At 36.8% G+C, this 27,419-nt stretch overlaps 1 protein-coding gene across 2 annotated transcripts in view; it reads right to left on the reverse strand.

Annotated features, from left to right (window-relative positions):
• Window positions 1–13: 13 nt before the first annotated feature.
• Window positions 14–27,419, reverse strand: part of GRK7 (G protein-coupled receptor kinase 7) — a 45,812-nt gene continuing 18,406 nt past the window's right edge. The window contains exons 3-5 of one of the 2 annotated variants that reach the window (XR_014587881.1): window positions 25,844–26,115; window positions 19,058–21,603; window positions 14–8,320 (exon numbers count right to left, since the gene is read on the reverse strand). Coding sequence is in view for 1 of the 2 variants with exons in the window: in XM_083847864.1 (XP_083703990.1) it covers window positions 21,261–21,603; window positions 25,844–26,115 (615 nt within the window). In the remaining variant the exon portion in view is untranslated. Of the gene's footprint in view, window positions 21,604–25,843; window positions 26,116–27,419 lie in introns of both variants that reach the window. The other variant, XM_083847864.1, reaches the window with a different exon arrangement.

Genomic DNA, 27,419 nt, shown 5'->3' on the forward strand with positions numbered 1-27,419 from the left:
TGGGCCGAGCGCGGAGGGACGAGGGGGCGGGGGGGGAGCGCGGGCGCCGCTCGGCCGCGTGTGGAGCCGGCGCCATGTCGGGGGAGGCGGGCCACAGGTGCCGTGTGGGGCGCGGCTCGCCGCGCTGCTGGGGGCAAGCGGGAGTGCTAAAAAATATACCAGATGTGTCGATAACGGGGCTTCTTTACCCTCAGAAATGCATTTGGTGCCACGCTCCTAGGGGTCGAAGCCCAACAAGCACAAAAAGCGTTCCCCATCTCCCGTGGAATGGCAGGAGCAGACCCCATCTCCTCTGGGGGCTGCCGCTCGTCCCCCTGGCCCCTCTCCTTGCCAGCCGCTGCCCACCCGCAGTCCCAGCATCCCTCGAGGGGCAGCCCCAACCCCTTCTCTCTTAAACAGCAATCGGTCAGTAAATAACGGAACACTAGTTGGGGGCTTTGAAAAATTCACTTAACGGGAGGGCTGCTGCATCAAAGCAGCTCTTAAAATAGCCGGTTGATCCACCAGTGATCAAACCTGAGTGAAAAAGCTAAGATAACATCCTTAAAATGTACGTGCAACACTGTAAGTGATGTCTTAAGAAGAATTATCAGCATGGTTACATTAAATCTTTATAATGTTTGCAGTGACATTCACGCTAGAAAGCTGTAAATATGAAGCATAAAATAGAATAAACCCATTTGGCTCCTGTCAGACTACAATATTCCCTTTTCTTCTGTTACAGTACATCCTCTAAATAACTCCATTTGCTGTAAAACAACAGCAGAAAAATAATATATCACTCACTACTTACCGTATGCCACACCAATCAGCTAATATATTCCTTTTAAGGCCAAAAACGTCATCCCCATATTTCTTTGTTCCTTTAAATGTCACCAAGCAGAAGACTGAATGTCATTTCATTACAGTGACTGCTTTGCTGAATTACTTGTCACAGTTTATTCAAATGGGTATCCTGCACTCTTTAAGGAACAGTATGTCAGCAAAATGTGCCTATAGTAATATTTTTTGGATGGGGCACCATATTGACTCAATGACATTAAAGCTTACTAGATACAAAGATGGGGGAGTTAATACAAGTAAAAAATCAGGTTGCCTCAAAAGAACGATCATGCTGAAATATCAACATTTGCATATATTCATATTTACAGAACATTACAGAAAATGTAAACTAAATGTTAGAGCAACTAACATCCAGCAACCACCACAACTCTTTGGTATGCCCACAAAAACCAGGAAGCCTTTTGTGCTCTGCTCCACTGAGTTCAGAGGTTAGTTTGACTATAATAGCTGTTACAGTCCAGTTTCCAAAACAGTCTCACAGAGCCCAGCCCTCCTTGATGGGTCCTTATTCCCATCAAAAATCAAACAGTTCCTGAGATGCAAAAGGGTAAATATTTTGACTCATGGAAATACAAACCCATTAGTTAGACACAGGTGAAATAATGGAAAGGTCAATCCATGCTCCAGTCTTCCTTAATAAAATATAAGGACTGGCAATAGCACAGTCTGCTGTACAGCTAGCTGCAATCACAGGGGCAGCACCTGATAGCCTACGTCCCTTCCAGACTTACGTTACCCTTTGCACAAGCAGGGGCAGGGTGCAGCACAGGCCAGCAGCCCTCAGGGGCCGGCAGCCCTCAGGGGCCGGCAGCCACAGGGCCCCCTGAGGCTGGGGAAAGGCAGCAGGGTAGGCCCAGGGAACAGCCAAGAGCCCAGAGGACAGGCAAGCCTGCAGCAACGAGGTAGGTCTTCAGCAGCAGCCCCGTGGTCAGAGACCAGAGCAGCAGGGCCCACATCTGGCACAGGCACAGGCAGGGCTGGAGACCAGCACCCTTCTGGTGGCACCGGGCTGAGTGAAACAGGGTGCCTGGGCCATGGGGCGAGGGCCTGGTGAGACTGGCCAGGGCAATCAATGCCTGTTAGTGCCCTCAGGGCCCTGACAAGTAGGAACAGAGATCTTTATTTTTAAATAATTAAACGCTCTGCTGATAAAACTAATTGCACTTCTTCCATTTTAAACTTGGATTTCTCCAAGCCATTGCTATGGTGCCACCAGACATTTTGATTCAAAACACCTGATTTATGGAGGAATAACTGGCCTAAAAACTGGCTCACTGACATTTCAAAATGCAATTGTCACTGGTAAGATGTCAACGAGCTGATGCGTTTCTAGTGGCATCCTTTAGGATGCTGATTCCTCAGCTAGTATTTCGTGTTAGTAGTCTAGATGGTCACGTAAAGCCGTTGGAGGTAATGTTTAGAAGGAATAGAAAGATCAGTGTGGTAATAAGTAAGGAGGAAAGACTATTTTTACAGATAAGGGATGTGTAAGGGATGAGAAGACTATGGCTACAAAAGCAGTGGCTCAAATAAAGACTTGGAAGAATCACTGGTTCAGCAAAGCACAAGCAGTGCTGTGGCAAAAAGAACTAATGCAATCTAGTGCATATAAAAAGTTGTCTTCTAGAAAGAAGGTCTCTGCGCACACATTGGTGAAGAAACACTACAAAAACCTGCATCCACTTCTGATATTTATACTAGGAGAAAAATGGAAATATTAGCAGTAGTTCAAAGAGTACTGAAAAATGATCCAGGGAGCAGAAAACAAGCCTGTACAATACAAAGCGTACGCGTTTCAACCTATTCAACTTTTGAAAGAAAAAAACTGACAAGGGACTTGATTTCTTTGAATAGGTGTTTATATACAGAAAATAAATCTTGATAGTCTGACCTCTTCAACCTTGCTGACAAAGGCAGAAGGGTACCAATTTGTTGGAACCTGTAGCTAGACAAACCTAATGTTGACATTTCCTGACCGTGAGGGCAATTAAATATTGAAATAGTTTATATCAGGAGAGATACTGGGTATACCTTTGCTTGGGCTTTAAACATGAGATTAGATATCCATTTTCAAGGCAGGTTTTAATTCAGCTTTTGAAGAAATCCAGTTGTGTGCGGCTAAGCAGCAACGCTTTCCTTAATATCAAATCCCACTGCAATGCAACATTCTAGGTCAGAAGCATTATCAGGCACTTGCAAACACTGACCGGAGAGCAAGACCAATGGTCTCTACAGTCCACTGAGTTTTTGCCCTTGTTTAGTCAGATGCTTACTGAAAGTTTTGTTTGGGTTCCACAGAGAGAAACGAACAAGTAACTCTGGTTGTTGTGAATATGGACATCTAGAGATTGATCATCAAGTTTGGGCTCCCTTTATCTTATCTGCTCTTACAGTTTGCACTTACTGCCTTACGGTTTGTCTCATTACTATTTCCTATTTCTCTGGAGAGGCAGTTTTATCTACATGTCTGATCTTTGTAGCAGTTTAATTAGTAGTGTGTATTTTCAAAAGTGCAATGTGAAGAAAACCACCTTGACTTACTATCAATAAAATAATGTATTTTCTTTAATGTGATGATGTTGAACATGTAAAATGACAAAAAAATCCAAACTTTTAAAATATTAATTTTAGAAAGATATCTGCCAAGTTCTTTTTTTAATTGTCAAGCACAGCTCTGGGATGAAAATAAAATACAATAGAAAGCAAGACTGCTATAGTTTACGGTCCAGAAAACTCTACAGAGGGCAGTTCTTTAGCACAAGATAAATTTATTTCATGTTGCTAAAGGTCCATTGGATGATTCCTGATGACTATAAAGCTGCCTACTTCTTTTCTAGTTGTGTGTCTAGGGTATACCACACCAAGACACAATGCTGGAATCATTTGGGTAGCTCCCTGTAACTTCCACAGGGGTCTGTCCAGCTTAGTTCCAAAGCAGCTTTCAAACTGCAAGAGATGTACCCTTAAGTTAGACCCAAATCTGTTTGTTTATCCTTAGCTAGTTTAAAACTGGGGCTAGAAGATATTTGATAAACTTGGGAGGACCATCTTCAAAAATATTTTGACTGAGAAATATTCTAGTTCATTGTACAAAATACCAAGAAACATAAAACACATTTTAATGAGGAAAAAAAAACACAAAGGACTTCCCACTAAAAATGATAAAGAAAATGTCTGTCATTGTGAGAGTAAAAAAACTACAGAAACAGTTCTCATGTTTGGTAGTTTGCCAGTGAATCAGAAAGGGCTGGTAAAAATACATTCATTGTGGAGAGCCCCCTCACTCTTGAAAAAACTCCTTTATTCACAGAGACAAGATTCTGCTCTCGTATATAATGCAACAACTCCTGTTAAGTCAATGGGAGTTGACTTGCATTACGCAGAGGAGACTTTTGGCCAGCATTTGTTTACAGTAGGAAAAAAAGCCTCTAACTATTGTTGAAAATTATTTCACTGCTTATTTTTAATACAAAGGGCTTGAAATGAGGAAAGCTCAATTTGTAGGAATTTCACTCCGTAACTATTAGGCCTTTTGTCCCTTTTATAACACAAGCAGTCAGAATTCAATTTCTTATTTTTCATGGATAAATAAAAGAGCTTCTTAAAGCTGGTTTGAGAAAAGTTTATAATAATAAGGTATCTTTCTTAATTGCTGAAGCATTTTTTCTCCCATTTTTAGCTAATACTGTGTCAGTGGTAATTGAGTGAGACACTGTTACTGACAAGGTCCAGTCTCTCCTGCAGGAGACCGGGGAAGTACAAGGACTGAGGCAGAAAAAGCAGCTGGGTGAGATGGCTGGCATTAGCTGATGCATAACTGCGACAGAAGCAGAAAGGGCAAGGACAAGTGGAAAAGCAGTAGAAGGAGGGGCTAATGTTGGGGGATGAAATACAGGAAAGGCAGGGTGAGTAGTCTGGGGCTGAAAATGGAGTTTAACGACGAAACTCATGTTAATTGTGCTGCTAAAAGGTCGTCCATTCTCTCTCTACTCTGCTGTCCTCTCCCACACTGGCTATGATTTTTAGCACTGGTGTTCACTTTACCCCATGATGACCTGATTCAGAAAGCTGACCTGAAAAAAAACTAATCATACAAGTATAGTTCCCTGACTCAGCTCACAAGGGAGACCAGGGGAGACAGTCGGAGGAATGGGACTACCCCTTTCAGTAGCAGCCCACAATTAGATTGGCAGAACCACATCCTGAGTTCAGCAGGGGACTCAGGCAGCAATCCAAGGAGAAAGCCAGCATTGGCTAAGCCAGGAGACGGAGGCTGAAATGAAGACTCCAGAAAGATGAAGAACTTGTGAAAAATTGATGCTAGAGGGAATGAGAGGCCTGGAGAAGTGAGGTATGATCTGGAAGAAAGGAGACGGTAGAAAGCAATTGCAGGAGTCTCTGTCCTCACTGCAGTGCATTCATGTCCTGCCCCTGAAACTAAATTAGAAAATGCTAAATTTCACTATGCATTTACTACCACTAAACACTATCTGCAAAGGTTGTGATGCTAATTGTGAGCCCATGTGCATGTCTGATTGCCTTCTGTCATCACTGAAGATGACAACTTATTATTCTGATCAGTAATCTATGCATGCAAAAGGCAAAAGCCATGCGCATTAATTAACCTTATCATTAAAAATGGTGGTATCATACCAATGTGACAGTCTCATGATAACACTGACAAATCTGTAAGTTGTCAAAAATAGGAAAAGATAAATAATTTTTTTTTTTTTTTTTAAAAAAAGGAACTTTGAATGTCTGTAAATTAGAAAAATCCTAGAATTACAGTTCATATAGGTTGGTAAAATAAATAGCTAAAGATAAACACGAAAGGTTCATGACACAGCTGAACTTTTCCCCTAAAAGTGATACCTACAAAACTGAATAGCTTTGGAAGACAAATTTTCATTTAACATCTGTTTAGATATCTGTCACATGAAAATGTTAATTGTTTTTTCATTCAGTTTTCCTTCTGTGTCTACAGTTCTCTACTGATGTAAATTTAGTCTATACAATGCTGGTGGTTTGTGCAGATGACTGTGAAACACAATGTTACCCCTCTAATTTACTTAAGTGCTACTGAGAAACTTCTGCGATGGGAACTGGTATTTTCAGTTTTCCCAGTCCAATTTTCTTCTCCCAGTCAAGTCACCGATTCACTTAGTGATCCTGAACAAATCGCTTGATTTAATTGTATCAAGCCAGCTGGATAACTAAGTAAAAAACATCTCTTTATTGAAAACCAAATCATATGCCTAAACTGTGCCTTCCTAAGGAAACAAACATGGGTGAGACTGTCCCGTTTTCCCTGGGGACAATCATGAGGGAGTGAAGCATTCCAAATTCATTTCAAAACCAAGAAGATGTGTTTAAGCTTGGTCTTGAAAGATGTTTCAACTAATCCAGTAATTAAAACTGGTTTTGCATAGAATAAAGGATCTTAAATATTTAGTAGCATATTACTGTAATATTTTTAAAGGATTCAGTATTTTTTAAACATGTTCATTTACATGTTCACTTCAAACAGTCTAGATCTCAGCTGTTGTGTTTTTAAAACATCTGTTGGCTTAATGAATGCTTGTGATTCATAAGGCCTATTATTAGTCCTTCTGAGCATACATTAGCTAAAAAAATAGAGCAAGCTAGCTTTTATGTATCGTTTAGCAGAAAGTTCACTGTATTATATAAACCATTGCCCTGTAGTATTCCTTTAACTGATAAGAAATATATTATAACCTACTTATTCAGGGTATGTTTCATTTTATTTCCTAATCAAAATAGTATGCATTATATGCGATGGCTGCATCAAACTGAACTAAAAAATATTTAACCAGCTGGTATATAGGAACAGCTCTTGACTAATGTATTAATTTGAGGTTATTTACTAACTCTTTGTAAATATTTCTCCCACTCCATGAGAGCTAGATTTGTTAAAAGGCTAACCACTTTCATCTCTCATTAACCGTAAAAGATAATGAAGATGCTCAGCATTTTTTCAGTAGTGTCCTGCATCCATCTGTTGTTGATTGATTCAATCATCGGGAGTACGCCTATAGCAAGTACAGTCATGGAGTGCCCACACAAAGTCACAAGACTTCTAGACTGAGATGATGTTAACGTTGATGCTACGCAATCAGTCTGTTTATTTATATGATTATGCAAGAGGAAGTTTGAAAAAAAGAGAACTTTTGAAAATGGAAAATCATTGTCAGCTTTTTTTTTTTCTTTTTTTTAACCAGTCTAACTGTGTGGGAATTCCACCATTACTCTATTTTTGGTCTGACTTTTTACAGCCTTTTTGTAAGATTACACTAGCCTTACAGAAAATTATTAAATAATTTTAAACAAAATCATAACCTCCTTGCAACTGATTATTTTGGTTTTTAAGTAGCTGTGTTTTTGAAAGAGCAGTAGATACACTTTGTCATCTATAATATAGTTTTATAAACAAATTTTATAGAAATAATATAAAAGAGGATCAAAACTACTAAGATCTCTATGCTCATTTGATTCTGCAGGCTCCTACAGGTTTAATTCCCAGTAAAAGCTACTGGATTTTCCCACAAGGGCTGCCAATGAAGTTTTAAAATTATTTCTAAATTTTATTTTGCAATTTCTCTCACTTTAGAACCCACACATATGACAGGCATTCCTTCTCTCCTAACCATAATGCAATTTAAAAACATTCGTTTTGCCTCCTACTACCAGACACAATCTTTTGAAAGTAAAACATACTTAAAATGTGACCTCTAGCTGTTCTCTATATACTCTAAGAGCAGCAGTGGTTTCTACCAGATGATGGTAAAATACAGGGTTTTAAATACATAGTGGCTCAGAGAAAGTTTTTTGCACATTTATACTTCAGATTAAAAACAAGAAAAACAGGCTCAAGTGCTCATGTAAGTAAAACTGCTGTGTCTTCTCCCCATTCTGTTCCCCCATGCCACCTCCTGGGATACTTCCCATACAGGAATAGTTTTTGAGTAGGAGGAACAGGAGTTTAGCCCACTGAAGAGTGTAAAAAAAAAACTGTCAAAATGTAGTCTGTTTTAGTCACAGAGCCTATGAGAAAATAAATCTTTAACTACAAAAAAAATGAGTATTAAAAAAAAACAACTGAAATATCCTACACTTTTTTTTTTTGGCAATTTTATCCTGCTGTAATTGTAATGGGTACTTTGTTCTTATAATACCATCAATCTTCATTTTTTATTTATTTGCTAAACTGTTTGCTAACAGAAGAGAAGGTAATTTATAATAGAAGCCCATCTGCATAGATTTGTGCAAACATAATTGCATATTATAACATTCAGTCCAAGACATATTGATTATATGTGAGATCTATTTGTTAACAAATTTGGGAGCATAGAAATGGATTTTTATTTTTTTTTTAAATAATGCCATAATCCAAATAAAGCAATGTACTTACAGTCATCCTGGTTCTGATTTCTTGTACAAATCACAGTGCAGTCTTTCTCTGTGTGGAGGAGGACAATTTATGAAGCTGATGAAGGAACTGCAGGTTGCATGTGCTATAAAGACTGGTTCTTAGTATTTAAACTTACACTGAACATAGTTGCTACTGCATTGAACATGACTATAGTTTCAAGGCTGCTGTAAAGCCACTATGCTAGCACTTCATGTCAAGTTGGACTACTGAAATTTGGCACATAGAATAAGGTTATTAACACCAACAGTAGAGAGGAATGACTGTTGTTGCCCTGTTGTGTATCTATAGCAGAAAAATACAGCGTTAATCACATTTTAAACACTGTAGTCACAGAAGAGGAAATTGTATTTGCATAGGGTGTTTTGGAGGACAACTGGCAATGAATTCACGTTCTTAACGTCACGTGTGCTGCACAGCAGATTTCTGGGATTCATTATATATTTCCCAGTGTTCAAATACAACTACAACAGGAACTACTCAACATCTGTCTTAAGTTTGACCTTGAAATACAATTATACCTGTTCTCTCCCCTTCGGTAATTTTCAAGTGGTTGAGACGATCTCAGAGAGACCAGATCTTTGTTGGTAACTTAAGTCACTACATCAATACCCACAGTGAAGTCTAGGTAGGGCAGCTATAATGTCTTGCATATACATGTTCTGTATTTTAAAGCATTCTTAGAAAAAGGCTTAGTTTAAATTTTTATATTAAATTAGGCCTCTTCATTTAATCATTAAGAAAGCCGGTCCATCTTAGCTACATATGCTGATCTACATATACATAGCCTTAAATAAACCAGAAGACAAATAAAGCCACAAATTGGAAGCTCAGTGGATGAATCGTTTATGCTGCAAAAGAACAGTCAATTATTCTTAAATTGTATTCTTGAACACAGACTTAAAAAATTCTAGATTTGGGGGAAGTCAGTCAGATTCAGGTTTTGCCATTACTGCCATTTTTTAGAATTAAAACACAAAAGCTGATTTCGTGTCTTCACTGCAATTCTCAGGCATGACCTTTGCAAATTTTGTCTTGCTGCAAAAATCATTATATAATTTTAATTTTCTGCATGGTATTTATTTACAAAACTGTGAGTATTCTGTTATTTTTATCATCATCTTTACATTTTAATTACATTTCATACAGATTTCTTATCCTGTGATTAAAATACAGGTGCAACAATAATACTAAAGTGTTAATTAAAATGGGGCACAGATTGCATTTAATTTATTCATTTGTTTCTGGCTTATGCATAGATTCTAAGTGTGTATTTTATCTAAATGGAGCAGAGCATCTGAAGGGAGCAGAGTGGCAGACCACCACCTTTGACTACCTTTTCTCTTATTCTTATTGCAGCCTTCTGAGGACACAGAGCTGCCTGGAGAAGCAGCTCTGGTGCAGAGGGTGGGGAGGGCAGGCAGAGGCACAGCAAGCAGGGACCAATGGGCAGGAAAGCTAAAATGAATAAAATGGTTTGCTTACAGCAGGGAAAAGGCTCAGACCCAGACTTAGGATGTTTCTCTAGGAACTGAATAGGGAGCTCTGTAAATTCCATACAGATTAGGAGGCTGCTGAAAGTTGCTCCAACGGGAGGCAAAATTGAGTAGAGGGATTTATCCAGTAAGGCACAGCAGGCAGGAGTTTTTTTGCAAATTATTATATTATATATACATATAATATTATATGTTATATGTATTATATATTATATGTATATTACATTATGCATATAATATGTATTCATGTGTATAACATGATATATATGATTATATATATTCCTGACAAGAGAAGATTAATTCCTGAAATTAATTTAGCCATAATTCTTCAGATAGTTTTCTCTATTCTGTTTTAGTACGTCCTCTATTATTTGAGTTCTTCAACAACACAGTTTAATAGCAGAAAAAGATCAGTAAGGGTCACCTAAAATCTAAACCCAGAAGATAAATTCCTGACAACAGATAGCTTCTAAATAGTCAAATATGATCTCCATTGTTTTTCAGTCATACAGAAACTTTCCCTGTTATTTATGATATGATTATCAACTCTGGAGACAAAAAAAAAAAAAAGAATCTCTTGTATTCTAACTTTGCTTTTGTAATACCAATAAAGATAAAATCCTGACATGCATGCTCTGCTGTTTCCTAGACATATGATTTCCACTTCTTTTAGGTCAAATCGTACATAATAAATCAGTTTCTACAGATAATTAGCTGATTAAGATTCCAATTAATTAAAAATAATCCTCCTTTCATATTACTCTTTTTTTTTTTTTCTCCAGTCCAGTAGTGCTGGGTTCAGTATACATCTCGTCTTGTTTTTAAACATTTTTTTTCAGAATAAATCCTTTTGGCACCTGGAAACATGAAGTATTCCTTTACTAGAGCTCATAGCTGTTGCTCAAATAAGAAGAGGGACTATTTTTTTCTTAAGGGTACGTGCAATCCTAAACACAATTCCTACTGCACAGTTACAAATGTTTTTTCTAACTTTCTCTTTCATAAAACTTTCCCCTGCTCCAAAAAGGGTTGACATTAAGCACAAAGTAAACAAAAATGCTGCTGTCTGAACTTGAAGCAGCAGAATAGCCTTCAAGAAATCCTTAGGGTATCACTTAGAATTATACAGATAAGCATCTGTGCCCACAAAGACTCTTGTAATAAAAAGATTTTTTAATTGAGTTCTACTGAGCACGAATATTGTGCTCTCAAGCTGTTCAAGTGTCTTTTTTTCTCCCTCTGTCACCCTCCCTATTGCTTTCCTTGTTTATATGAAATAAAAGCCATTTAAGATGACAATAATGTTTTCACTAGAAAAAAAAACTGTACAAAGGACTATGCAATAATCTTTAAATCATACATTAAGCAACTAAGAAATTGGTAGGTAAATCATCCTTCTAGAGATGAATACACAAAGTTCATTGCAGTTAACTTAGTGTACAGTTAGATGGTCTGGTTTTAGCCTTATGGTTGTAGGCTAAAAAATGTTTTTCAATTATTGTTGGAAAATACATTATTTTCTTCTGAATGGTCTATCTATTTTCATGTCATCTGGGTGACCCAAAGATATATGTTAAAGTCTGAAATATTGTTTCTTCATTCTCTATCAGTTCTGCTGGTACAAGCCTTAAATGCAGTCTGCTAGCTACATAAAGGAAAAAATAAAAATAAAAAAGGATTGTTCACCTGGTTTACTATAAATTAGAATCTATTTGCAAGCTTGTTAAAAAGATTCAAACAGCATTTCCTCTCTTGCTATTGTAAAAAAAATATATATATTCATTGTTCATTTAAAATAATAGCTTTTACAGAATGACTCTATTTTTTTCCTTACCGGAAGATTGCAGGAACAAAACACAATTAATGCATTTACTGCCATTCCTGATTAAAATGAAGATTTAAAGCCCTGTATATCCTGTCTTAAATTGATATTAAAATGTTTATTTTCCAGATAATGTCAAGATTATGGTCATTTTGGAATAACAGTTTATAGTCTGGAGCAACAGCTATTCCATGGGGCCCTGAATAACAAATTATCCTTGTGTCTATCCAGAAAAAACAAGGGTCTCAGAGGAGCTACCTGAGATTCAGGGAGAGTAGACAAAAACTGAAGATGGTTGTTCATAAAGCTCACTAATTACAACTTCCTCTCCTCAAAAATAATGATTTCCATTATTATTTTAATTTATAATTCTCAAAATAAAAACTTTCCCTCTATTTCAGCTCTATGCTAGGGACTAAACAGGTACATTTACCTGATTGATCTCTCAATTAGTCTTGCATAAATGTGATTGGGACGAAAGGCTCAAGGGATGCACAGAATTTATGTGCAAGGGGTAAAAAGATAATCACACATCTGCTCTTGGCTTTATTAGCATAAAAACCTTGTCATACTGTCACGGATTACAGCTACATGGACTTTCTTTGACTTCAGACTTTACCACACATCTTTGCCTCCTCACTGAAACAAACACATGCAAAATATCTAAGAACTTAAAGTATCTTTGATTTATAGTCCACTTCTGCTTAGAGATTGCTCTGAAGTCACTAGCATGAACCCTGAAGATACAGCGTAAACTGCATCATAACTAATTCACTGCTTTGGGGGAAGGCCGAGAACTAATGCATTCAATTAATCTGGCTTTTCTTCTTCAAGAAAACACTTTGGAGGAGTTCAGTTGCTTAGATTCAGTAAATCTCAATATTTTTAAAAGAACGCAATATATGGACTTCTGAAAATCAGAGTCATTTAATTCAACAGTAAAAGTGGTTAAATAGTTACTGTGTGGTACGAGATCAACATTCACAAAATCAGCAACTTTTATCTACTTAAGAGAAAAAAAAAAGTAAAAGTTGGTAATGAACCAGCTGAGAATACCCCAAACCTACAATGCTGTGTGTTTGCTGGTCCGTATTTAAATTTGGAAGTGAATCAATCCATACGTTGATCAAATTCTTACAGTGGTGCCATTCTGCAGTCTGCTTCCCTCACTGCTGTTAGGTTCCCAGATGAAAAGGAGCTGCTTAAGACGAGGAAACTGCTTGTTGGCAGCCAAATAAGCTAGCTCGGTAAGAGATCAGGAGGTTTCAATCTCTTGGCAGGAAATCAAAGTTTCCTTCCTTCCTTTGTTTAAAACACTTGATCCACTATTCTCTGTACAAGGCATATGGAAAATTATAAAGACATTATCCATTTCTTTATTCCTTTCCCTGCTTAGAACTTGGGTAACATAAGAGTCCGAAGTAAGACTGAATATAAGAGTACATGTTTGGTTTTAGTTCTCATGGGCAGCAGATCAGCCTGAATTCATGAATTAAGAGGCCTTTTCATCCAGCATCTGTCACCACATTTTCAGTGACATCAAAAAGAAAATGGTTTGATTCAGTATTGACAGAGAGAGATGGGGAGGGAAACAAAAACGTGTTCACCACAGAGCTGTAAAAATGAGCAAAATGACCTGCGGGAAATTCAGAAAAGCTGGTATTTGAATACTTATCTACTGCTTGATTTAACAGCAAATTCTCATTATGGGATCTCGTACACTGAGAGGAAAGCATGATGAACTACTGATTCTTAGAATGACAGACAACATATCATTAACAGATTATTTGAGCAGCATATGAATTGTCTTTACCATTTAATACAGAACACACTTTGGAATTTCTTCTTCTACATAGCATGAAAAGATGCTGTTGTTCAATACAGCTATAGAAAATAGCTGCCCACATTTAAGTTGCATTATTTTTCTAAATATCAGGACTTTAAAACACAAATTTATTTTTTTTAAAAGTGATGAGAATATTGCTGCTTGCACTATTTATTAAATAAAACCAGATCTGAGTATCAATAGATCTATAAATATCTAATAATTACACAACCTTTTCACAACCCCTCAGAGTTCGTACTTTTTAATGCTTTACCTTAAACTTTAATACTTTTGTGCAAGTGTGCTCTGACAGCTCGTTAGTTTGATGCTGGGTTCCAGATTTCAGCACCATCATTTTTCACTTTCAGTATGTTAGCAAGGGCAATCAAAAGTTTACATACTTATATGTGGTCTTGGAAACACAGCTAGCCTGTCTTAATCAAACACCCAGACTTAAATCTTTGCCTTTACTCTAGGCAGAAGGATAATTAAATCGGTCTCCTCAAACCTTACTTAAAATTAGGATGAATATTTATTTCTATGTGGATGCTCATTTAAATAGCTCGTACCACTGCTACAGTTTATTTGCAGGCAAGTAATTGTCCTAAGGAACTGATGGGAGGTAAAACTAGCCCCTTATTATTTTTCTGCTTAGGACAATACTCCGTAAACTATAGCCTATATATGTATATATATAGCCTCAATGTATGTTGATGTCATATTTTACATCTTTTTGGACATCAGTCCAAACAGTTAATTGTTGATCTCTCATTACATTTTCAAGGTGTCTCTGTGTTTGTTTTTTTAAACCAACTTCACCATGGTTTTGTGGTGAAAAATAGTCTCATATCTGTCTCCAGAAATGCATTAACAAAGAAATGTTAATGGGTGATAGAACAGAAGTCAGTCTGGAGGAAGGGAGGAAATAGTTACCTTCAAAACAACAAAAAGGAAGATTCCCTGTATTCGTCAGAATAAACTTCTTTGCCTAATGACTGCTGTCAAACCAGCTTCATAGTTCTTGCATAATTAGGAAAGAATAAAACAAACTTACAAAACAGACACCATATTTGACATTTCTATTCTATCCAATGTCTTTCTGCATAAGCTCAATGGCGAGTTTCCTGCTGTTGTTCACAGTATCCTGTCAGTATTATGTTTTGAGAATAGAAACAAAATTCTTTTGGGCTTGTTTACAAATTAGGCATATGTCTCCAGCTTACTACAGAGGAACAGGCTGGACTGATAATTAGTGCTGGTTGTTCTTGATGAACATGATGTAACTATTACTGTTAATTATAAAAATTACCCATACTTCTTACTACGAACTTAATTCCTTCACACAAGAAGTATACACAAACAGGAATGCTCTACGGGTCTCCCCATTTGGTACTGTTGCAGACATTATCCCACCAGTTCCACACTGATCATAGAAATATCAAGGTATAGCTCCACAGTCATTTTATCTGGACAAGTATTTCCTAACAGTCTGCCTGAGCTGACCCAGTGCATCATGCAACATGACTTTTTTCCCATCTTATTTCTCTGCACTTTCATATTCCTGAAACCACTTACAAACTGCACACTGATGACACCAGAAGCAGGCTCAAGCCCTCAGAAACAACCACCATGGTGATCAGACTCTGCTCTGTGTCTTCCTAAGAAGTCCAGGATATTGGAACGATTTATCTAGTAGTTGCATCAATATATTTCCATAGAGGGACATGTAGCTAAGCACTGCAGGCTAGCAATGTAGTTAAAAGAAAGCTTTCATCGTTCCAGAGGTATTCAGAATAGCCAGTATTTCTGTGTGAATGTTTGCTGACAGGATTGTTCAACAACAAACCTGCTCGTACTTGCAGTGGACCTTTCACCCCAGCAATTCAAAAATCACGAGACACGTCTAGCACGTCCTGTGTCATGTTTCCATGAAGTCTTGCAAAGCAAACCTAACTGAACATTCCTGTACAATAGCTGTTTTTTTTAAACAGTTACTCCACTATTGTTAACTGAACTACAAGTTATGACAACTGATACATCCACAGTCATCCCTTTGGCATTCTTTATAAAAACATGAATCACAGAAACATTCATCATGAGGAACTCCCATCATAAGGATACGCATACAGCGTGTGATTCAGTCTTGCTGTATCTTTCCACCCTGTTAAATACAGCTGTCAGAACAACCTGAATGAATCATACAGGCCAACATGTAGCTTTGGTAAAGATCATCTCTGATAAAACACATCAAAATTAATTAGTTATGTTTAGCTTCAAGTAATGTTTGTGTACTGAATAAGAAGGAAACTTTTCAGTCCCCTTAAACCAAACACTAATAGCACACCGTTGGTGTACATTAATCAAAATGCAAAACACTTAAAAGAAACTGGCCTACTAACAACATTCAGGCACTGAAAAGCATGCATAAAGACCACAAACAGGACAAAATAACTACTAGAACTGATTGTGCTTGCACTCAGTCAACAGGAAAGGGAGAAATTAACCACCGCAGCTGCCCCAAAGAGTTCTATTGCTTTTCCAATGACATAAAATATATAGAAGCCCTTTCAAAGAGACTCATTTTATTTCCCGTGCTTTTTTTTCCCCCCAAAGCCTTTCACCAGTTGAAGTAGACTGGCTGAACTGCTGTTGACAGCTATTCTTTATGGCACTTTTTGTCTGTTCAACCTAGAGAATTAACATGAAGCTTCCCTGAAAGTTGGTGGCTTCACTCAGAACTGCGCTTGCTTTGTGTAGGCAAGAGAAGAGGATACAGATGAAGCGATGCATGTAAGAACAATATACCATGCCATATAAAGGAAATGAACTCAAGAATGGTGGGAATGGTACTTCACCAAGATGTCACCAGCTATCTGCACTCTTGCCATGGAAGCGGGTACTTGCACTGTAAGAGACACAGTGACACCCCCCGTGGTCTTGCCCTTCCTCTTTCAAAGACAAGAGATGCCTAAGAGACTTCTCTTCTCTTGTGAACACCGAGTATTTAGTCACATTTTGCAACTGAAAAGGGCTAACTGGTAAGAATTTTATACTAGTTTTGCTCAGGTTCAGACAGTTAAGTAAACAAAAGTCAGAGAAACACCAAACAATGATTTCCCCAAACACCGAGCCTGTCTATTTTTTAAATGAGATACTAGGTTTGGAATTATTCACTGTAATAATGCAGTGGCTAATTTAAAGAAAAAAATCAGATGTTTAATTGAATTTGCTTTCAATTTCTGTCCATGCATTCTTTAATGTGTCTATGAAGCTCCCTAAGGCTATCATAATGCAATGTTTCAAATGTACTCTCTAAGAAGAAATGATCATAGATGACCTTTACCCATAACAAGTTATGTGTCTCCTCATATAAAACGCCAGTAATTTCTTCTATCCATAGATATCAAAATTGATGGGTTTGTCACTGGAAAAAGTATGCTTTTCTTATAGTTAAAACAAAACCAAAAACAACAACAGCAACAACAAAATATACCATCAGAAATGGTAGAACCTTCATCATCCTGTGGTGCTATGAGCCACAGTTGCTAAGATCTCAATTCTTAATTTAAAGCCTATTATAGAGGAAAAAAACTACATATAATTAAAATATTCTTAACGACTGGTTATTGTATAAAGGAATTTAAATATTTTGATATTAAAAATCTAATGACAAAAAGATACAAGTGATTATCATAGCATAAAAGAAGCAATTTATATTTTTTAATGTAAATGAGATGAGCATTCTTCTCTTAATCGTAGATCTGGATATCCAGACCAGAAAAATGTTATATATATCATTAAAAGCTGTGAAAGCAACAATATTCTCAATACAGTATTACAAGCATTTTATTTCTTAAAAATGAATGCTGATATTAAAGGCATATAAAATCACTCATCATTTTATGGCTATATTGCGTAGATGCATGTGTCTGCTCTAACTAGAAATCTCATCTCAGCTCCATTTTTCTTTCAGTAGTTATTTCTTCAAATGTCACTATCTCAAATATTGGGTTTGGTAACAGGCTCTTAACTTTATGTTAAGATGCCTTACCTGATACTGAGGGCTACTAGAGGGCCTGGAAATTGCATGCAGGTTCCAGTTATTAAATCCATTTCATACTGGCACAGAAAAGCAAACTACTTGCTGCAACACAAGGTGCTTATTGACTAGTTGAGCCCATGCCTTTACAACCTAAGGTATACAGCTAGAGCTTTATTGACACTGATAAATAATCTCTACAAACAATGATTTCATTAGGTTAATACTAAAACTCGTTTTGCCTCTTTGTGCTCAGTAAGATCAGTGGAGTAATGGTAAGGGTAACAGGAATGGTATCAAAGGAAGTTTGGACTTGGGATACAATGGAAAGCTTTTCCTTTTATATCCTCTCTGTGCCAGCAGCCTTTCTTCAGTGTTGGCTAGGGTACTTTAAAAGATATTCTTAGACAAACAGATTTCAAGCTGTTAAGAACCTCATATTTCAGCCTACTTCTGCTAAATTTATCAAGTAGTTCTAATAGTAGTATTAAGTAAAACAAGGCAGGAAAGACAGCATCATTTCTCCTGTAAAGCTCTGTAAAGACAATCACTACAGAGTGGCCAGGGTACTCAGTAGCCTTTCATGGATGGCATTTAATCCAATAGACTTCACAATTTAGGTTTTTAGATTGTATTAACACTTGAATGCATTTTATCTGCCTGAAAAAGAGGCAGGCAAGTGTGGCGCCACAAAACTGGCAGAGGACAAAAAAGGGAGACAGGCAGAAGAAAAGAAAAAAAGTGGTTTCAGAGCACATAATTTTCTTTTGCCACAAGAACTTAAGTATCTCACAAGCACAAAATTATTCTCCTCCCACAACTTCATCCCCCATTTTCTATCATAAACACCTATCTACATTTCTATCATAAACTTACTTGATAAATACTTTAGACTTAGGCCCTGATCCTGCACAATTGTACATACATTTTTAGTTTACTCATGTAAGTAGAATAATAGGCTTCGATAACATAATTCATCATAGGCGTAAATCTTTTAGGATTGCTGGCTTTGGTTTGTTAAGGTGAAGCAGGATGTTAAAAGTAACTTTGCTCCTGAAAGCATAACAAGGAATTTTACAGTGGCAGGAAGAAGAAAAGAACTATGCATTTCAAAGAGTCTTTTAAAAAAAAAAGCTGAAATTAAATTTTAAAAGATGCATTGAAAATGCTAACAGAAATACATTTATAACCTTTGCTCTGTTCTACCTCTTCACGGTGCAAATACTAATTGTTTGTGTTCTGAAATAGAGAATTTTAGAAAATTAAAACCAATAATGTCAATATGACACATTTTTTCTGTAATACACTGTGCCAAACTGTGCATTATCAGACTACTGATGTGCTTCTTCGAATGATTTACAGAACGCTTAACATTACAATATCTCACTGATACACATGCTGCTGGGATTTATTGACACTATAACATTTCTAAAACTAAATAACAACGTTATGCACACATGATATCCTGAATTCACAAACCTCAGTGTTGTAATACATTTTGAAAATCCCAGACTTACAACAGCTGGTATCATAGAGGATATATGACTTAAACATCACATTACATTCTGGTTCTGTCCATACATACCTCTTTCCATATGGAAACATGCATCTATGGAAAAAAACAAAACAGTTATGCACTAGAAAAACTACAGCAGATTCGCACTACTGGTTTATGGCCTTAGAGGATTTGTGAAGTGGCATCTGTACAGATTTGAGAGGTGCACCAATTCAGGTCAAAAGCTTGCTGCTTGATGTTACTAGCACTATTAGGCCTTTCCTATCAGTAGTAAGTTTTTGTTTTTGATGTTGAAATACATAAATGATCAAGTTTTCTGTCTGATTCTTATACGAATAAATATATTAGCCTAATACCACTCTGTAAGAGCTTTTTACAGACAGAAGCAAGGAGAAAATCACTGGATGCCAGCAGTGGAAGCACTCTCCTAAATCCCTGATAGAACCACAAGGCTATCCTATCCTTCCTCTCAACCTCCTCTGCTTTTCACATTTTTCCACGATCATCCTTCTCAATTAAAAGCCCAAGTCAGAATTCAGCTTATGCTGATTTAAACTATTTGTCAGAAAGTCTCCTCAAAATGCAGACAATTATATCCTCATAACAATTCATGAACAGAACTATCCACTAATCCTAAGTAACACCCTTTTTCATGATTTTTCACTTGAAAATTAAGTATATAAGACACTGAAAAAGCAAATTTAAAAGAAAAAGAAAAAAAAAGAACAATTCTTTTCATACTTAGTTCTTTCTACAGAAAATGAAGAACAACATAATGCATTACCAACATATTACTTAGCTGTGACTAAAGCACTTAAAATATTTAAAACTAAAGAGTTTTTGATTATTGCACCATTTGGGATGAGCTATTAGATTATAAATAATCTCTAAAGCTATGTGTTGCATTATAGATATGATGATTATAGAAGCCAGCATATCTATTGTTACTCCCATTTTAAAACAGATGTGGGAGTTCAATTCCAGTGTCTATATAAAATAAATCTTTGAGCTCAGGAGAAGGTTTGCTATATGAAAAATAGGAAATGGTATAAGCAGCCTCCAGGACTCCAATGACCAGAGCAGTTTCAACTTCTACTTTAGTCAGCAGAAACTATGGCTAGACTGATGACAGTAAACAACATACAGAATCACTTTTAGAAGTTGCTACAAAAAACTACCACCTATTTTCTTCTTACCAGAGATAATCAGTAGGATGCACCTCACAAGTAATACAATTCAACAGTAGCAAGTATTTGCAAAAATGCTTCTAATTAATTCAATTTAGGTTGTCATAAAATTGAAAAATCAAACAGATGCATCAAAATCTGCACGAGAAACAATGAACCGTTGTAGGTGTCAACTTGGTGAATATATTTTGTATTTGTGACTGAATGAATATTATACTAAAATATATTTATTGTAAAAAGCCAGTTACAAATTGCTTTAGTCTATTTACAGTTTAATTTATCACCAAAATACAGAAATACTATCAGGAAACCTGAAAAAGGTTGAAATTGATTGTCAAAAAGAATGTGTATTCACTTATAAATACATTTTCTTTGTATATGGTATTACAACTTAAAACAATAATAATAATAAATAGATGCTTTATTCAATTAAATTGGTGCAATCTTATCTTCACTTTGTTAAAATCAGCTTTAAGAAGAGTTTGATCCTGGCAGTCTCATTTCCTAGTGATCTGTAGAGCCTTCTTTTACATTTTATGACAACCAAACCATTCAAAAACTACCAGAAATTAAAAAAAACAACAGACAGACTGGCTAGGCAGTAAGATTCCAAGTTTGACATGGTATATGAGCTCCATTGTCTAACTGAGAATATTCCTTGAAAATTAAAAAATCTGTCCTGAAAACTTTACAACAAAGAGAAAACATTAGTACAAATAACAAGAAAATAGAAAGAAAACCAATAAATGATTGTATCCAAAATGGAACAGTCAGTCATTTTCAAAAGGGGTTGCCTCTTCACTCTGTTATTGCTTTTGGTATGTCAGAATTTCTATCATTTTAAGTGTTTTTAGAGAAATATGGTTCTTCATTTTGGTAAGTTTCCAATAAAACAAAAATATCCCCTTTGCTAAAGCAAAGGAAAATAATATAGTCTATAAAGCTGGTGGTCTACATAGCCTGTCAATGTCATATTACACTGATTGGTTCTTCTTAAACAGATGCACTGAGTTTCTGAAACTGTGTCAGAATATGGAAAGTTCTGACGTGGTTTCTACTCTTTTTGTTAATTTGTTAGTGTTAATTTATAACAACAAACAAACTCCTGACTTAGCTTCACCGCCATTTGCATAACCCCCAGAATCTACTCTGTTGGGATCGTTCAGTTCTTCAAACAGTCCAGTTTCAATAATTTCTTCCTGCCAGGGTATAGGGACAGCACCTGTCGCAAACTTTTTGAAGAACTTCTTATCTTTGTCATCAAACTCAATTCCTCGTACTTCAGAGAAGTCAGCAATGTCTGCAACATCTTTGGCATAGACAACAGATGGATCTGGCACAAATGGAGGGTCAATAAGATTTGCCTCTAGCCTGTGGAAATTTATTGTTTTGAAGAAGCTATGTTTTCTTGGGTCATCATCTTCATTTCTGCAATAAAGCAAAAGATTGTTAATCACTGCAATGTTTTGCTCTCAGGCAGATACAGGTGTCTCTGTGTTGTATATACGAGAATATTTTAAATTAAGGATATATATTTATATATATAAGTATATATATAGTGCCACGCAATCCCATTCAGATAGCTCAGGCGTATTCAGAGAATGTTGCATTGCACAATATAAGCACATCTGAGAAGCAAAAAACATCCTGATCCCATTATTCATTACTCTGCATCTCAGGGTAAATTAGTCTGGGCAAGGTGCCGTGCAGGAGTCACAGTGCTGCTTCTGGAAGTGCACCAAAATACCCACATCCAAAGATACACTTTAACCAGAACTAAAGAGATAGAAGGATGGGGAAGGGAAGTGTTGGATTTACTGTTCAACAATAAAGTCCAGTGGTTGGCTCTATATTAATGAGGTAAGAATATCTAGTAAATGCTAGACTGGCGTACACTGGGTTAATACATCTAGGGATTGACTCTGAGGAACAATGGTCTGAATAGGAAACTGTTGACAAATGATATTTGTGGTTTTAGCTTAATTCAGAGCAGCTACGCATTTACATCATGTAACTATTCTGCAAAACCCGGTTATGTAGCTCTAATAAACAGTCACAGCTTTAGTGAGTCTGTTCATTCAAGTGAACTACTTCTTATACATGAGCAAAGGTGTTCATAAATTATGGCATTAAAAAAACTACGTGCACCTCTGTCACAAACATGGTCCTTTCTCAATAGGTTTAAAACTCAAGAATAAAATCCAGAAAAGACTAAAAACATTGTACATATGTACTTTAAGTGCACTTTAAGAAGAACAACTACAGGCCTCAAGCAGGACTTCTGCTTTAACAGAAACAGTGAATTCTTTCATTGTATAGAAAGGCTTTCATTGTATAGAAAGGCTTGTAGGATATTTTAAGGATAATCTGAACCCCAAACGTATGCTCATTAAAGCATGACAAAGGACTGCAGCTTTAGAACTACGTCCTGCCTGTAATGCAACTCTAGCATCAAGGCATACAAAGTTTGCATTTTGAATGCTACTTAACAGAAGAAAATGGAGGACCACTGCATTTTTTTTTTTTTACATCTATGATTTCTTTTTTTTTTTCCATACTTATGAGTGCACTGGTCTTGAAAATGGTAATGTAAACTCATTTGTATTTTTTTTCTACCTCAGCAATCTATAGTTGCTAACATGTTGCCATTTTCTTTCTCCATTTTCTTATAAAATCATATACTTGGTGAAGTGTAAGCACTGATACCTTTCTAGACAATGTTCTATGAACAAAATGTAATACAGGCCTTTGTTTTTTTATCTTTACAAATGTATAGCAGCACCATGTAGAAGTAGTACATCTGCACGTCTACAGAGAATCTTTACGACCAGGTAAACAGAACAGCTTGCCACTACTGCCAGTTCCTCACAAGCTGTCCTGACATGCCCTGCTTATAACCAGGCACAGCTGAGATGGAACTACCAGCTGCCTTTTTCAGCTCCCTTGTTAGAAAATCATCATTTTGCCCTTCTGCTGCCCGCTTCCTCTGAGCAAGTCACCAGCAGCCACTAACAACTGCATGCCACCATGACTGAGATGCTAAAATCATAGCATGAAGAATGACAGATACTGCCATCAAGGCACCCTGCACAAGGAAGAAATGACATTTTCAACCCAAAAGAGCTATATGAACATAATTATTCAACTGTAGGTTAAGCCAAAAGAGATTGTGACCTGTATATATAGATCAAATACAAATAGCCTTGCAAAATCATCTTTTGGCTTAACTAGCCAGTGATAATACCAAGTACTTGTGCAGCCCTCCAGCCTGTTGAGATTTATTTACATTTGCTGTTAGCTTGAGGTGCATTTGAGTTGCTGCTCAAATTAATTAGTGCCCTGTGACACCAGTGAGCTAGTAGTGCTGACAATTCGATGGGGAGATACACTTGCAAAAAATTCACTTTATTTTGCTTTTCCTTTCTGTATCACAAACCAAAAAGCACTACAAGCTGGGGAGTGCTCCAGAATGGACTGCTGTGGTGTTTTTCCTCCTGATGTATTTTCTGACACCACCAGAAACATAAAAAGTTTGAAAACATAAAGCTACAGGAACGCCATCTACTGGAACCAACGGAGGCATCTTCCAACTAGCTCGAGTTGAACTTGAGCCCTTACTGTGTGAATTGCGTGTTTACATGACTTATATAGAAAAAGCAAGTGAGCTCATCTCAACTCTGCCGATTTTGTATCCCCCACAAAAACAGAAAATCACTGTACACAGAGGAAGATGTGGGCTTCAAAGATGCCAATCCCAAAAAAGCTGGAGTGGAGAAAAATGGTTACATTATTTCCCGAGTTAACCAATGACATTAAGTCTTCAGTAAAAAAAGTAGAGTATTTTAAAAGGTCGGGTGTACAAATTAAAGCTGTCCTTGAGCAGCTTTAACTTATGCAACAGGCACTTATGTAGATAACCCAAGGTCTTGTTGTCCTTAGTAGAATTACAGTGCTAATCTTTACATAAGGATGAGCTGTCCTGAATAGTATCTCTCCCTGTTTAAGAGGTACATAAAGGCTTTTCCTCTGTCATGCTCAGGCCTGCTATACATCCCATCGTTTTCCTTCTCTAAGTACAACACATAACAGTAAGAATATTTTTAAAAGGCAGAAAATCAAAAATTAACCTGTGCAATGACTTCTCTGTATACGTTTCTCCCATTGCTGAGAAATAATGCAACAGTAAGGAGGCTGAATAATTGTAGTTCAGCAAAGGGAATGTGGTTATTTTAAGTGATTAATTAGTTGCTGGTTTTGCTTCAGAGTTGTTGAATTAACTTGGCCCAACTTCTCAGAATATCTAAATTTCATTTTCCCCTATTCTGATTTTTTTTACTTCACCAAACACTTTAAGACTAAACATCTGCAAAGCATGCTGAGTTGTCAAATAGAATGCTCTGTTCTTGTATAAAATTTATTTTAAATGAGCTTTTAGAACATATTAAAATAACACAAATTTTCTATCAAAAATCCTCTGCATAGTATTTCCTGCAGCTTTGCAGAGTTGTTGGGAAAACTCAGGCACAAACAGTAGTGTTCTTCATTTAGCCCTAGGATAATGAGAATACGTATATTAATGATATATCATTACATTTCATTAAAGTTAATTCTTTCAGACAAACGTGTGACTAAAATTTTGCAAAACTGTTCCATGTTGTAATGAAATATAAATTCAATAGATTATCTATGTATTTTTATTAAGTCCCTGTGTCTATACCATCTCTAGGTTGGAAAAGAATCTGATCATATGCTTACATGCATAGATGATTAAAATCTTGGTGTATTCTAAAGACAGTTACTACCATTTTCCTATTCTTTTATTACATTTTGGTTACATATCTTTTATTTTGTCTCTACTGCAAATGTAGATCCCCAATCTGTCTCACTAGAAATGCACTAAATGATTCATACATATACACACACACGATCACAGGGATCAGAGATATTACAAGTTAAATATTAAAATACTTAGCTTTCCAATTATGTTATTATTGAATGGTTACTTGAAATTGCTAAGTCAGGGACACATCCATCAGTCTTCATCAACCCAAAGCCACCACCGAAATCCCAAAAACCATTTTGTTTTATACCAACGTGTGCCCAATACTCTTTTCTTCCTGGGATGAGTCAGGAAGACCAGTATCCTCTACAAGACTTTTTAAAAGCAATTGAGTAAAGAAGATGGTCTCTTAATCAGGAAGCTAATGACACAGCCTTGCAAGTTAGGTATCTGCAGGGCAGAAAATCCATATTGCAGATCTGGATTTTTGCCCACATCATTCCAGTAAGTGATACAGGCTGAGACTCCGCATTCAGTCTGCATTAGCATAGATGTGGGAATCTACTTGAACATCCTTTAGCTTTAGGAAAGAAACTGGATGAGAAATGGGGCTCCTCCCATCTCCCAGATCTGCATAGAACCTAACCCCACAAAACACCAAGAAAAGAACTCCTGTGAGTAGTCTGGGGTGGGGATGGTTACTGCAGTATTGCAACACTCCTTATTTCCATATTCTCTTCAACAACTTCCACCTCTCTTCCTAGAAGTGAAAGAGAAAATTCAATACTCCGTAGAAAGTGAAGAGCTAATCTCATTTTGTGTAAAACAGCATTGTTATTATTTGCAGCATTCATCTGGCTCTTTTCAAGTCTGAGAAGTAAGGCATACCTGCTTCCTAAACGATCCTCTGTTTTCTTAGCCAAAAACAGTCGGCAAATATCTTTTGCTTCCTCTGTAAAGCTGGCATGTTCAAATTTCACCTCATCTTCCAGAGTTCTTCTTTTAACCTCATCCTTACCGACCTTTTCTTTGAAATCCTTGAATGGTGTTCGCCCAGCAATCATCTCATAAATACTACATCCCATAGCAAACCAGTCCACAGGATAGCTGTAATTTTCTTCCTTCAGGATTTCCGGAGCCATATAACCATTTGTCCCAGCCTATAGCGAACAGAGAGATTTACTATACAAAGTCAATAATGAAATACATAAAATTAAACAGACTAGTCTATAATTCTTCAAAAATATCAGTAATACGATTGACATAATTTTTATCTAGAAACCGGGGTATAACAATATTTTAGCATATGGACTTCTGCCTTTAAACATCTTAGCATATGGAAAAACTGTGTTAAATATGCTCTTCAAGGTGAAATGCCTATGCAATTTCTGCCTAAGAGTGGTTTCTTTTTATATTAGTCTTTATCTTTCTTTTTTTCTTTCATATTAACATTCTTCCTGCTGAAGAGTGTTGCTACCCTTTTTCTTGTAAACACAGCTAGCAATCATTTTGAAACGACTGAAAAAGGTCAAAAATCAGACAATCATCTGCCCCCTCCCTGTTCAGTGATTATAACTCTGCTCCAACAAGGGTTTGCTGCCAGTGAGAAAATTCTCGTGGAGCCGGTAGCTGAGCTGCGATAGGAAGTTCTCACCCGCACTCCCTGCTGGCTTCTGCAAGAAGTTATGACCATCAAGGGCCAAGAAAAACCACTGTATGAAGTAAACCAAAGAAAATCATAATTAGTAAATTACTTACATTTAGGTGAAAGAGCTAGTTCACATGGCTTGACTGGAAAATGCTCTCTAAATAAAAGTATAGGAACAATCGAGCCTTCTCCAAAAGTGGTGACCACTCTTGGAGAGGGGAATTTGTCTGTTTCTTCCCAAGCCTGGGCCTGGCACGTTCCCAGCTGGGGGACAGACTCCACACTATTCAAACCAGTTCCTGCTGCCTCTCTAGTAAGCTGATCTACCTGGGAGGAATGAGAGCAAGTCAACCTCTCTATATGCTTTCTGCTGCAGTTACATCACTCGGGATGTGAGATTTCGATCAAAGCATTTTCTGGGCTGACCCAGTATTTCCTGACGTATCTGATGCAATGCCTTATTCCATGTATTTACCAGATTCAGATAACAGCGATCACTATGTCAGAAGTTACTTGAACTCCTGTCATATCTGTTTGAAATACTGGGACTAATGAATTAGTAGGATTGTGATTTAAAATGGAAATACAATTCCCCCAAATTTACTCAAGATGGTCATCGTTACCGCCACTACAACATGATTAATAAGGGATTCATTTTGAAGCAAAACAGAGTGAGAAAGGGGTAACAAAAACTGGAGTTTATATGGGCAAATTATGTTTGGAAAAAAAAAATGTTCAACAGTTGAATTTTAGTTTATAACTCAGGTCTCCCTATAAAGTTTAGCTCATGCCAGTACATGGCGTATACTCTACTGG

The sequence above is a fragment of the Anser anser genome, assembly GCF_964211835.1.
Source record: "Anser anser genome assembly, chromosome: 9".
NCBI classification, from domain to species: Eukaryota; Metazoa; Chordata; class Aves; order Anseriformes; family Anatidae; genus Anser; species Anser anser.